The 13,809-nt window shown below is 42.3% G+C and overlaps 1 protein-coding gene across 1 annotated transcript; it reads right to left on the bottom strand.

The window, feature by feature from the left end:
• Positions 1 to 1,339: 1,339 nt before the first annotated feature.
• LOC308140384 (sorting nexin-18-like) lies at positions 1,340 to 12,461 on the bottom strand. Its single transcript, XM_080510146.1, has 4 exons — positions 11,176 to 12,461; positions 10,537 to 10,830; positions 9,566 to 9,948; positions 1,340 to 3,426 (listed from the first exon to the last, which is right to left on the bottom strand). The coding sequence occupies exons 1-4, from the start codon at positions 11,958 to 11,960 to the stop codon at positions 3,200 to 3,202; spliced, it is 1,689 nt and encodes a 562-aa protein (XP_080366272.1). The 5' UTR covers positions 11,961 to 12,461; the 3' UTR covers positions 1,340 to 3,199.
• Positions 12,462 to 13,809: the final 1,348 nt, after the last annotated feature.

Here is a 13,809-nt window from a genome sequence, read left to right as displayed (position 1 = left end):
CGTATTTGCACTTTTTTTTTTTTTTTAATTGTTTCAGTTTTGAAATACTCAGTGTAAATGATTGACAAATGTGTTTTTATGACATAACTTCACAGGTTTTAAGCAATTTGCAAATAAATGGGCCTCTCAAAATCTTCCGTGCACTTTAGTGTATCTTTAGTGAGATAGATATTTATATATCTTTCAGATTACCTTATGAGCAATTGCAATTTTGGATTTCAGCTCATAATGGTAGACGAGCATCAATTGTAAGACTGACCCATTCAGAATGATAAATCACTATCATTTGAAATAATCACAGAGGAAAATGAAGACTGGAGAAAGACGGCGTAGAAAGAAGCAGGTCTAAATAATGAAGCGCCTGCGGTTACAGTAACCTAATCCGCAGTCTGTGAACTGTGGCGTCGGGTATCAGGGACCGACTGTCGCTGCCTCCGCAGGACAAACAAAAGAAGTGACATGACTTTCTTCAGGAAATGGCAATGGCAACATCTCGGTGACGGGCTTTATTTTAGTGGTAGAACTGGACCACAGATATCCTTTTTGATGTCAGAATTGTGAAAACATGAGAGAAAATGTCTTGTTGGGTGATCTTTTTGATGGGTTAGATTTATTCTAAAAAATTATAACAGCCAAAAGTATTTCCTGACTAGACAAATCCACAATTTGGAAAAGTCTGATTTATCTTTAGGATTATGATTTATGTCTCGTTGACGGTTACTGTCTACTTTTAGTAAACTACATTAATTAGAAGACTTATTTATTACCAATAACTTGTTTTGGTCCAGCAAAGAACTAAAAACAACAGTGGAAATGTCATTTTCGTTGTAAACATTTGGGATCATTTCAATAGTTTCCACATTCTGACACACTATTACAAAAAGGAAGGGTTCGCAACTTGCAAATTGGCATTATCTGAGAAACATTTCAACGCAACATGTGTCTGGGCTCTGTGTGTTTCACCTCGTGTTTCCAATTAACCAATGGCCTTCTCCCTCTGTGTGCTCCTATCGTTGCGTTCCACCTACTTGTGTATTTAAACCCTCTCCCTCAGTTCAATATGTCTCGCCTCTAGTCACCCCTCTCGGCGTGTCACGCCTGTGTTTTGGTTCTGTAAACCTGGTTTTTAATGCAACTTCCTGAGTCTGTTTGGGTCCACCCTGCAAATCCGTGACAGAATTAACATAGGATCATTGAAATAGTGATTGGGGATCAAGTAACTTATACCAATAGGATTATGGCTTATCTTCAATAAACTAAGCATTTTATAAGTTACAATGAACATGGATATATTAAAGACAGGAAACGGGTCAAGTAAAACGATAAATTATATTCTGGGAAAACAAAGTTAACAAAACAAATTCATAACTAAAGAAATGTATAGTTTTTGAGTATTTGCTGAAATTCTTGTCAGTTGGATTACATTAAAGGTACAATATGTCAGATTTAGGTCTTGACACATTTGTGCACTTTATGTGGTTGTTTTTCTTCTTGTGTTCAGCAGAAACTCAGACTAACCACTGAAGTGACTCATGATTTGTTGTGCAAAGTAGTGTTACAACACTGAGGTTCAGCTTGGGAATGTAAGCAGATTTCTCAACAATAAAACACAAACATGTCTTGAGATGACATCAGATTTCTTCACATTCCTCATATTGATTATTTAACTCAATGTGACATCTTGTACCTTTAAAAGCGGTGAGAAACAGTTTTGTGATCCGAGCACAACAAACAGTGATAGCTTGTCTTGTTTCAGAGCTTGTAAAATCCCAGGATCACACCTGAAAATACAATCTTTACCAGAACTACTTTATCTGAGTAGAAAACTGACAGCATTAAGAGTTCCAATGTTGAACTGAAGTGAAGATCCCAATCATCTCTGGCAGTTTTTTTTCCCTTCCAATTTGTAGGAAGATATCGGTGATATTCACCAGACTGTATCATTCCCTCTGGCATCGGTGCCTCCAAAGCCCTGACTGTTTGAATTTAAGGAGTTCCACTGAGACTCGGGGCTCAATAAATCAATACAGGATGTCTCTCCAGGATGCCAAGCTAAAAAGGTTCAGCAACAAAATCCTGTGACTGTTTAGAACAAACAGATTTATGAGCTGAGCTTATTTCAGAGGCGGGTATGCAAACTATGAAATGCAACACGTCGAGCAGCTCCATGTAGATTTTGGTCATATCGGACCCTAGATAGTATCAAAAAAAGAAAAACATAGACATTGCAATGGAGGGCTTTCCTCGCCCTAAAAAGAATGCTGCAATCAGACAAGAAGTCCACATAATCCATCACGTTGAAGCAATCAATCTGATGTCTGACCTCTCCGGGAATGAGCCAAAAGCCAAATGTCAACCTCAGGTTTTACTCAAACGTCTGGGTGGAAAGACAGCTGTGAAACTGCTTCCCAAACGAGAAACATACAGGGGGAAATAAAAACAGAAAAGAAAAAAAAAAAAGATAAAGAGCTTGGAATTAAAATGCACTGAATATTTTGCTGACGTGTAAGAGAGGCGAAACATCTGAAGTAGATCCAATCCCAAACTGTAATGGAAATTCCAGCTGGACAGATTGAGACAGATTCCCAGAAGTCTCAACCTTGAATATGTTGCCATACAAACCAAATACTGAGCAGGGCAATTCAAGTAAAAAACAAATGTGTAAAGATAATAATAAAAAAAATAAAATAAAAAAAAAAGATACATTAATGCTGCCTTTCAATCGTTGGACCATCCAGTTGAAATTATTTTGCAAGTGTTTTTGGGTGTTTCCGTTGGATTTTCTGACGGAGGGCGTCCTTGAAGTGGCGAGGTGGTCACATGACTCCCCCCTCCTCACCGAGAGCAGCTGTTTTAAATATCTGCTGCAGTCCTGCTGAGTCGCAAGACAAGTCGGGTCAGCACAAATCCCTCTTACTGGTACATTCATCAGAGCTGATCTGATAATTCAAGACATTGTCATGTGCGCTCTATCTTTTTATTTATTTTTATTTTTTTAAAGTAGAGTGTTCCTTCCCGCACAGACGCAGAAGCCATTGCATCGAAACATCTGCAAGGTTTTCTCTTCTTTTTAAGACAAATAGCAATTCTCCACTACCAGAGGACAAAGCCAACAATTACCCTTGTCTGATTATACGGTGAGGTTTCCTCCCTTGTCCTCCAGGCCTTTGTAGTCGGACCTCTCCCTTATCTCCACATCCTACTCCTCGTCGTCGTATCTCTGCAAAGTTTCCTCGAGCTTGGCGGTGATCTTCTGGAAGAAGCTGATCTGCTGGCGGAGGTGGTGCTGCATCTGCGAGCGGAAGTCCCGTACGCGTGTGCGGTGGAAGTGCTGAATTTCGGCCAGTGTGGCGCAAGAGATGATGTTGCAGCGGTTGTGGAGGTCACTCTCCTGCTTCGGACAGTCTCTCACCTTGGTCAGTGCACCTGGGAATGGATGCAGAGTGAGAACATTTAGTAAAAATAAGGGGGAAGGGTTGTTCTCTCAGTTCATGAAGCCAATAAATTGGATATTTGCATAAAGGAAAATAACACGAATTCAGCCATAGCATGCTGCATATAGTTTATTTAAGACATGCATCGACAGACATTCACTTAATAATGCAGTAAAAGGTGCCTGGCAGGTGACAGAGAAACATTTTACTAATTATTTTAGCTCAATTTGATCTGAAACTACAAGAATTAATTCGTCTGCTGTGCAACAAAATCAAAATGAAAATAAAGCCACTTTAGAGAGACAAGAAGGGCCACAGAGCTGGAGCTTTCAGATCCCTGGTCTGTACGATTAGCATTGCAAAGCACAAAAACAACACTCAAAGACAGAAAAGACTGTAAACAAGATAAAACCATGGTACGAGATAATGGGTGTGCATGTTTAAACAAAATAAACATTCTAACTTGTCATGGTGGGACTAAAACTGACCATCTACACAAAAACATTTTAGATTTTGTTTGTATTTGGGTTTTTTTTATTTATTTGAATTGTAAAATGTGCAAAATGTAAACTCTAAGTGATCCCACTTTTCACTGCAGCTCTTTTAAGCTCCTTCAAGAGTCAGTTTTGTAGTTATGAACTACGAAAAGCCACAGTCTCTGCTGTGTTAACTATTCAAACTGCTGTTTTTCTTATTGGAGCAGATTTACAAGACGAGACTGTTTGTTTCTTAACGCTCCCTTTACGTGAATCTTCACATGAAAAACTCTCAATGAGAGTCTGTTACTCAGCTTCTGTCGCTCAGCTCTCATAATTGAGTGCAGTTACCATCTGGAAGATGATACATTTCGGGCTCGCCAAAGGAAAAGGGGGAAGTGAGAGACTTTTATTTCTTTTCCCACTTTTTTATCTTGGAGTCATCCAACCAACAAAAGAGCCGGTTTCCATTTAATAAAGCTAAAAAAAGACAGACACCCCCGGTCATAAATTTCTTCTCACACAGTAGAAACGAGCTGGTTATTGCAGACTTTTTCCAGGATTTATTGAAGTTACCCAACGCCCAATCGTGACTCAGAAGGTTTGGTGTGATTCAACAGTTTGTGTGGAAGTGGGACTGTGTAAATAGACGTGATTGAAGAGGAACTCAGGGAAGCATTAACACTGCAGCGTGACTTTGTTGACCCCTTTTCTTCTAGATCCATTATTCTCTAACACATAAAAAAAAACCAACAACTGGCACACCATATCTGCACCAGAGGAGTGAAAATAACTTGGACTTTGCTCCATTCCTGCCAAAAGCGATTACAGAGCTTGTAATCTGAACTCTTGTTCTCTTGTCCTGGTGGGAAACTTACACAGCTCTGCATCGCACACCTCCCCACCACCTCCTTCTCCTTCCTCGTTTTCCCTCACCCGTACACGGAGAGGAAGGAGGGAGAGAGTCGGGTGAAGAAAGAGAGAGGAGGAGGGGAAGCTAATCCTGAGAGCGCTCCATTTTGCATTCCTGCAGTCCCAGGGCAACACAGGACAAGAGGCCCAGGAATCTCAGCTCATTCAAATCAGATGTCGCCCTAAAACAGCAGACGCAGACCTCGTGACGATGACTGGTACCGTACGTATGTAGGTCAACAGCATATTCCGCCGTCAGTGTCCAGTGGCTTTAATGAACTGCGATGCAGCCATAATGTCGAGTCCGTTTGCCGAAGAAGCCGCTCAGGACGAAGCCAGATGACTGGATGTCTGAGGAATGTGGATCTGCTGAGAGAAGCTGAAGGGCGGATGTCTTTGAAATCGGCAATCGTTTGCCACGATGAGTCAACGAGTGCAACGCAATGATTTAGAGTTTCTCCTCGCTCTCCCCAGCTGCACTGAGACCTGGGACGCATTACAAGCCAGTCATCTTTTATTGAAGAGAAGTCATTCGACGAGCAGGAAAGAGGTGCTGACTCGGCAATCGGGCAACGAACACGTCGGTGTCGCTCGGCAGACAAAAAGCAGCGATCGAGAACTGAGAATCTCCTGATTCAAGATGTTTGTCTGGACGAACAATGTCCTGGCAGACGCACACAGAAGCCTTTGGCTTTACTGGACATTTGTATCATGAGGTTCATTACTGACTGTTGTGCCACGAGTGGCTGTGGTCACAAGGACCATAAACGATCTGATCAAACGCCAATCCAATTAAAATCACACCACGTAAACACTTCTGTGGGATCAGACTGAAACCATGTGACACAATGTGTTACAAAGTGGATCTGAGGAGGTGGTGTAACCACATTTATAATTCATGAAGTGGAAACACACCGTTATTGTGTTTTCCTTTCAGAAACGTTTTGCATTTACATGGCAACACTTTGAAAAGGATGTCTGTTTACATGGAAGTGGCAGAAATTCTGAAAAACAGTGTTGTTTTATACGGATATGTGTATGGACAGGCAACCAAGTTCAATTGTTATTACTGCGATTCTCCATTAGAAAACCACCAAGTCCCAGGAGAATAAGGACCGGGAGTCATGACACTCTGGACGCCGCCATTGTTGTTATTGTCCGTGTATTCGCGCATGCTCAGACAAGCTATTTACTACAGACGTCGATTTCAGGAATTACTACAGCGGGAAGTTTTCCAGGAGACACTGGGTGTGAACAGGGTTGCCAGCTCTGACTGACAGTTTCCAGCACAAACACAAGTTGTATCACACCGAACTTGATAAGAACCAGCCTGAATCTGAATCTGAGCCTCTCTCAAAACTGACGTTAAAATTGTAACATTATCACATGAGCGATAAGGAGTATGTCACAAGCGCGCAAAGTTCCTCAACAGACCGAAATAACTGAAGACAAAAACAACTTGTGGGAGTGTTTCAGAGCGACAATTGATGAACCAATAACTGATGACGTAAACGCCGTCTGAAGTTCTCTCATTTCCAAAATAAACTCAGTCAGTAATGGGAACTACTCGGAGAACGTTTTCTCTGGAGCATTTTCTGAAAACCTGCCAAACGTATTAATAACCTTCTCAAATTTCATCAACGTACCCAATGCAATTTTTTTTCCAGCCCAACATGTTCAAAACACTTAAGTGGAAATGTGTCCAACCTGGCAACACCGGGGGTGGGAACCAACATCAAAGAGCAAAGCATTATGGGATTGATCAACTGACTCAATCAGATAATAATGGTGGTGCATTTACACCTGCACATCCACTTCTTTCATTAACTCTGGTCTCTCAATCAGAACAAATTCAATCAGACAAAAAAAAGAAAAAAAAGATAATGCAGCTGCTGTGTATTTCAGTCGAGGCTCTTGGGTGGCATTTATCTGCATGTGAGTGGCTTCCTACAGCCATTATCGTTGATTTAATGTTAGTTTCTTTATATGATCATGTTTCAGTACTGGGTTCTCAAACACATTTTAGTTTTGTCTTAAGAAAATAAATGTTTTCATTAAAATCTTTACAACGTACTCAGTGGTTTTTGGGGCCAGGTTGGAGAGCCTCTTGCTGGGTTTTGGCCCACGGCCTTATGGTTGACACCCCTGTTTTAATTATTGTTCCTCACTTGTCTTTAGTTGTTTAATTGTGTGGCATAATCATTGTGCTGAGTGCTTCCGCAGTCTCGGCATGGCCTCCCTTCAAAACAAGATCTTTAATCTCATAAAGGCCCAATAAAGAAATAAGATTTAAAAAAAAGTTAACATAACATCAGTCATTGACAATAACTATTATGTGTGAAGGCTGATTATTGTTCATGACAAAGAAGCCGCATTAATAACTGGAGTTGAAAATCAGTATTTATAGTCACTTGCTACCAAGTTTTCGAACTGATGTGGACTTCACAAACTATCAGCACGACGAGGCAGCTGATTAATCAGTTTCTTCATGATTTCATCGTCCATGCTTGTGAGTTTGTTGTCAGAATTTACTCTGCAAATTTGCAGTTTTCATGCAATTTACCCATAGGCTGGGTGAATTAGGAAACATTGCACATCGCAAAACAAAATGTTATATTTTGTAACGACGGGTCCTGAATGATGACAGGAAGTGCTTTGAAAGTGTTCAACCATTTGAGTTTCACGCACTGATTTTTGCTACAAAACACTGCTGATGAAATCTTGAGTTGTCATTGTAGCTCTATAAAAGAGTCGGCATGACTGCTGGACGGCCAGAGTCCAATGTTCCACACCATCCTGAATCTTACGAAACTGTTATCATAAAGCGCGGCAGGAAGCCACATGAGATGTCGTTTATTACAATCGGGAGACAAGGAGAGACTATATATGAAAACCATAGCGGACTGTTGTTCTCCAGGGCTGGAGGCATAACGCTGTTTTGGTGATGGTTACTTATCACCGTCTAAACTGCAGCAATGGAAAAGTGACGGAGCAAAAACAGGATGTCAACTTTCCTTTTAGTGCAAAGCATTAGAGCACTGATTTGTATTGTGATTACTTTTGTCAACAAACAAGACTGAATCATCAAACTGCTGTATTCGGTGAAACATTATGAAGTATACAGGACCATTTATGGACAGCTTGAACATTCTTTTATTTAATTTTTTTTTTATCACACATCTTTCTAAAATAAGTGTTTTTATTGATTTTACATTATATATTCAACATTTTCATAAAAAGTGAATTAGGTAACTAGAACATAACATTACGTTTTTGCTACAATTTAAACGAAAAACTATTTTCATTAACGAGTCTACTCTTGTGAAGCAGTATCACTTTAAGATATATGTACCACCGCTTCATGAACACAACTTGTATAAAAAAAAAAAAAAACCCCACTGTGTTTATAACTTCCCTTGTTCAAGTAAACAACTGGTGGGTCAGTGAGTTTAGAAAGTCAGTAATTGGAGCTTTGTGTTCTTTCTGGTCTGTTTATTTGATAAGCAGCATCAAATGTTGTCTTCCAAGGGGTTAAATCTACCTTTATTGAAAGATGAAGGGATGACCAAAGGCCTCAAAAATGCCCATTTTGTCTTGGAAAATAAAGTAAAGCTGAGAACGGTTTCTAAAAGAGTCCAATGACAGCTCTTTTAAAGTGATCCTCTCAAAGATCTGTTTAGATTGGCCCAACTTTGACAGAAAAAAGTGGGTCATGGTGAGTTCTCTTCACTGATTGCAGTAGTTTAGTGGATTGGATGATCTTTTCATACAATCCTAATGTTTAATACAAGAGAATGTGTTTGACTTGAGTAAGTATGAGTCATTTGCCTTTTTAAAACAAAGTTTTCCTGGGAGCTGATGCTGCAGAAGGATTTGACAATAGCCGTGCAGCTTCTTGCTTTTAAGCTCCGAGAATGGAATTGAACATGCACTCATTAATGAAACTTCAAAAAGAAAGTGGGGGGGTCATAAAAAGTAAAGGAAACCACTGGTGTTTCTCGCAAGACATTAAACAATGCGTTAATTGTCAACTGGAAAGGAGGTGACATCCTGTCAGTCTCTGGAGCTCCTGCGATTCAGCCTGTTTCCATAGCTCGGAGCTGCGATTGTATCGGTCGAACAGAGCTCGGTGGACTATAGAAACTCCAGTTTGGCAAACGTCTGGCCTGTGCGTGCCAGCAGCAACTCCCTCCTCCCAACCTGCATGGAACTAACAAGCTAACTCCTCTGCAAATCCTTTGTAAACGTCGTCGGTGTGAGTGTGTGTGCGTGTGTGTTTTTCAAGTGAGCAAGCACAGGCCCTCTCAGTGCTCTGTTACAATGGACTGTGAGTTTCAGTTTTCGACCCAGTTTAACATTGCAGTCCAGTAAATGAAAACAGATGTTGCCTCTGGGAAGAAAACAGCTTGAATCTGGGTCTTTGCAAATTATCTTCCTGTATATTGGCATGCCATGTTTCAGAATTTTTTTTTTTTTTTTACAGTATGCTGTTGAAGCTCAGAGCAAGAGGTCTCACTCTGGTCACTGCATTCAAGCCAGTTCTTCAAACCCTTCCTAAAAAAAAAAAAAAGAAAGAAACCTCCACTGGGCTCCATGTTGCATCTGGTCCCTTCCTCACAATCATGCTGAAGGTTTAATGCATTTTTTTCCTAGTGTGTCACTCCCCTCGCATACTTTTTTCATTGCACACCCACATTGCCATTTAGTGCACACACACACGCAGGCACACACACGCTTCCATACCTTTCTGCACGTGGACGATGTCGGGGAAGTTGGCCAGGTGTCCCCTGTACAGGTCCAGCAGGTCCGAAATGGGGTCCAGGTCGTGCCGCGGCTGTTCAGCAAAATACTCCCCTATCGCCTCGTAGGCGTCGCCGGTGTAGGCGATGGCCTTGTTGAGGCCGGCCGAGTACGCCTGCTGATCCAGCTCGAAGGACTGCCCCAGGAGCTTGAAGGACTGCCCCACCTTCTGGTACTCCTTCTTGAAACCCGCCATCTGTTTGCGGGCGAACTCGTTGATGGTGGTGTTCACCACCACGATGTTCTCGTCCAGCCTCTTGGTGAACGTCTTGAAGCCTTCGATCTTGCTCTCGACTTCCTGGAGGTCCAGCGGGACGTCGGGCGTGCTGATGGGACACATTATAGGAAGGATCCGTCGCTTTAGAAATGTTTTGGAAATCCCATCGGTTCAAGCGTGTCAACGTCTTCACTGTGGTGGAGCAGGTTTTCTATCTATTGCTCCACCACTATCAGACAACAGTTACAGGATATTAACATGACAAATACTGATAGTGGTTCTCTGCTAAGGGGTATTACTATAAATACCGGAATCTAAGTTCTTCTGATGACCCTCTATCGACAACTGCTGTATTTAATCTATACCTGCTGAGAAAGCTCAAAATGTTCCATACATTCATGTAAGTTGCTCATTAATGGATGAATGGATACAATTAGGTTGTATGTGGCCTAAAATGTGTGTGCCCAATGGTCTAATGTAATAATAATATTAATAAAAACAGGTAAGATAATCAGCTGTACCACCACACCACACTATCTGGTGATCTGCTCATTGCTTTACAGATCAATCTGACAGGGAAGCAAGAAGCAGAATGACACAAGATGACAATTTTGTTGCTGCGTCTTGTTTGGGGAATAGTTTCAAATAAAAAAAAAAAAAATTATAAAAAAAATCCCACTCAAATTTAGCCTCATACCTAATGGTGAGGAAGAAATTGGCTCCGACCAGCTCGTCCCTCTCCGCCTTCCTCTTGCCCTGTTTCCAGGCCTTCTCGTCCGCACCGCACGTCAAGAAGTGCTGGAAGACATCGCAGCGAGCCAGCACAGGGTGGCTGATCATGTGGTTCATCCACCAGATCAGACCCTTTCTCCTCTTGGAGATGAAGTCCTCCTCGAAACGGCCCGTGGCCTGCTTTTCTGGCAGGTGTGGCACCGAGATGACGGGGAAACGCTCCACCAGTCGGGCGTAGAGCCAGTCGAAGTGCTTGTACCTGATGGAATAAGGGTGAGAAATGAGACTGAGGTAAATGACACGAAGAAGAGCAAGTGAAGAAACTTTTCCCATTAAGCAAAGAATAAATTACCGTGTAATTGAAACGACAGAAATACTGACCCGGGAAAGATATGAAAGGCTGCAGAGGAACATCAAAGAAAAGAGAAAAGAGATCTCCAGATGGCAAAAGTCAACAATTCTGTTTTTGTTTTTTTTTTCTTCCTTTTTTGCAGGAACAATTGTGGTCACAGGAAGAAAGTATTTTAGGAATAATAGGGCCGGGGGGGAGAGAGCGCAGAAACAAGAAGGAAGTTGAAGAGAAAGAGGGAGAGGAAGAGGGTACCTGCGGTTGACTTGAACGTTGGTGTGCGTCGGGGTCAGGCCGTAGGACATGTAGCTCTTCATGCCCTTGAACTTGGTCTGCTTGGTGGGGTCGTCGATGGTGCAGGTGAAAGGATAGGGGTCGGCCTGCCACTCGGGCCCGTGCTGCCCCATCACCACGCAGATCCTGTCCCCGTCCTTCACGAACGCCGAGGCCTCGCCGAGCAGGAAGGCCTCCCCGCCGGACTTGACGAAGGTGGAGAACCTGTTGAGGTTCCTCCCCACCGTGGCCGAGCTCTTGGCCTGCTGATGCTGGTGATGATGCTGCTGATGCTGCTGGGCGCTGCCCCGCCCCGGCAGGGAGGTTGTCACCGGGTACAACGGCGGGGCGCTGCCCAGGCCCTGGGGCGCGTTGGCCGACGGCGAGCCGTCGTCCCAGTCGTCGTCCCAGTCGTCGTCGCTGCCCTGGCTGGTGTGGAAGCTGCCGCCCCCGCTGCCGCTGCTCCCGGCCCCAAACCCTCTCTGGGACTGGGAGTCGGAGGAGGTGTAGGAGGTGTGGGTGGGGGTCTGGGCTTTTGTTTTGGGCGAGGAAAAGCCGTTGTTGTTGACGCTGGCGGTGATGTGGTCCTTGACGATCTCCACGTAGGAGGCAGGTAAGAGGCCGGCCTCCCCCCTGCTGTTCTCCCCCTCCAGCCAGCCCTCCAGCTCCTCCTCACTGAACAGAGTCACCAGCTCGTTCTCCGATATGGAGATCTCCCCCGGGTTCTCAGAGTGGAAATCATACAACACTCTGGCCTTTAACGCCATTCTCTGAACTCCGTTCTTCAAAGTATATTCTCCTTTTTTTTTTGGAATTGAAAAGAGTTTTCAGGAACTTACTTTTGCAGAAGCCTCCTTCCTTTAAGATCCCATGTGAACTGGATTCTGATCAAAGCTGCAGGAACTATCCGACTACTTTTTTGTTTTTAGTTAATTAATTCTTTTTTCTTTTTTTTTTGCTTTTTGTCCGAGATCCCTGCACAAAAGAAGAAGCAGGGGAACTTGTGCCGGACACCCACCTCCTCTCTCTCTCTCTCTCTCTCTCTCTCTCTCTCTCTCTCCGCTCCTCTCCGGGTTCAAATATCATTTGTTTCCGAGCGCAACTTCATCCGAGAGTCGAGAAACCCGCAGCGAAACCGAGTTTAGTAGCAGAGGACAGAGATCTGACCGAGCTGGACGCTGCTGCTTCATTCCTCCAGATAACACCCGGGAGGAGGGGGGGAAAGTCCTCTTTCTTCTCCCCGTTTTTTTATTTTCTCCTCCTCCTCCTCCTCCTCTTCTCTCCCCCAGATGCTTGTGAGTTAAAGGCACCAGTCCGAACACGTATCAGGCCGAGTAACGGAGGGTGGAGCCACAGCAAGTTCAGTCAAGTCGCTTCACACGCAGAAAAACACGCAAACTTGATCGAAACTGGTGAAACATACAAGATGAAATAATTTGATTATAAAAGGAGGTTTAAGTATAAACAAACAAAAAAGATCAGGGTTCAGCAGTTTCGCTGTTTTTGTCTTTTCAACATGTTAAATTGGGACTTTGAGGAAATCATTAGTATTGTTACATGATTATGACATGTTCCTTTGGTTAATGAGGATTCTACTGAGAAATGTCTCAGAATTGCATATTTCGTTGCATAACTTACTTTGTTTTCTCCAAATATGAATGTTTGTTTTACGTATTCATCTGTTTAATTTATTTTACAACTAAACAACAAAAAAGACGTGTTGGATTCTTGTTATTGTTATTATTATTATTAATAATAATAGTGTTTACCTATTTATTTGTGGTATAACCCAGTCCAAATTACATGGACAGTCACAATTTTTTCAATATCTATTCATTTATGCATCTGTTTGTTTGGGTTTTTTCTTGTTTCTTTCATTCATTATTCATTACAATTGTAATTAAAAGTGCAATAACCGACTACTGCCTGATGTATGGGTGTGTTTTGTATCTGAGTGTTTTTTGGGACATTTTATTGTTTTCTTTCAATCCTTCTACCCCCTTTTATATATTTATACGGTGCCACCTTCATTTCATTGGTCCCTTTTAAACTGTCTGCCTTTTTATATCTTTATAATGTGGCACCCGCGCCGACTGCACTTTAAAATGTTGTTGTTTGACAATAAAGATTCTGATTTATCTTCATAATATGCTTGTTGAATGAACTTAAATGTGATATATTTATATGATTAACTTAATCGACTACCTGACAATAACAGTCCGAGTAAATGTGTATGAAAAGTAACAGTTTTGAACAAGAATGTACTTTTTTCTTGTAGTAATCTGATGGTCCCTCCTTTATGAAACCTGTTTCCCATCGCAGCCACTCGAAGGCGCTGTTTCCTGCTTCAGCTGCAGCAGACTGCATCCTCGTCCTGTCCAGCTACTTGGCAGTACAAGTACTCACTAGATCCAGAGACATTAAACCCTCCAGACAAAGAACGAATGAATTAAACTAAATAGTGGAGATGGAATGTGACATTCAAGATGCGCTGTGACATTATAAAAACATTAAGAGTCACCGGGGCTGGAAATGGATTGAGAAATAAGTGAAATGAAGTCAAACCTGCCTGGACTGAAAGTCTATTATTATTATTAAAAATCTTAATCATTTTTA

The sequence above is a fragment of the Blennius ocellaris genome, assembly GCF_963422515.1.
Source record: "Blennius ocellaris genome assembly, chromosome: 15".
In the NCBI taxonomy this organism is placed as follows: Eukaryota; Metazoa; Chordata; class Actinopteri; order Blenniiformes; family Blenniidae; genus Blennius; species Blennius ocellaris.
The sequence above is the reverse complement of the archived record's forward strand: the minus strand, read 5'-3'. Positions and strand labels throughout refer to the sequence as shown.

What these genes read in the sequence shown, in the direction of transcription:
- LOC308140384 (XM_080510146.1), bottom strand. Translation starts at nt 11,960, where the DNA reads ATGGCGTTAAAGGCCAGAGTGTTGTATGATTTCCACTCTGAGAACCCG. An exon ending in AACGTTCAAGTCAACCGCAG is followed by an intron (nt 10,831 to 11,175) that starts GTACCCTCTTCC and finishes TTATTCCATCAG; the next exon opens with GTACAAGCACTTCGACTGGC. An exon ending in CATCGTCCACGTGCAGAAAG is followed by an intron (nt 3,427 to 9,565) that starts GTATGGAAGCGT and finishes ATCCATTCCCAG; the next exon opens with GTGCACTGACCAAGGTGAGA.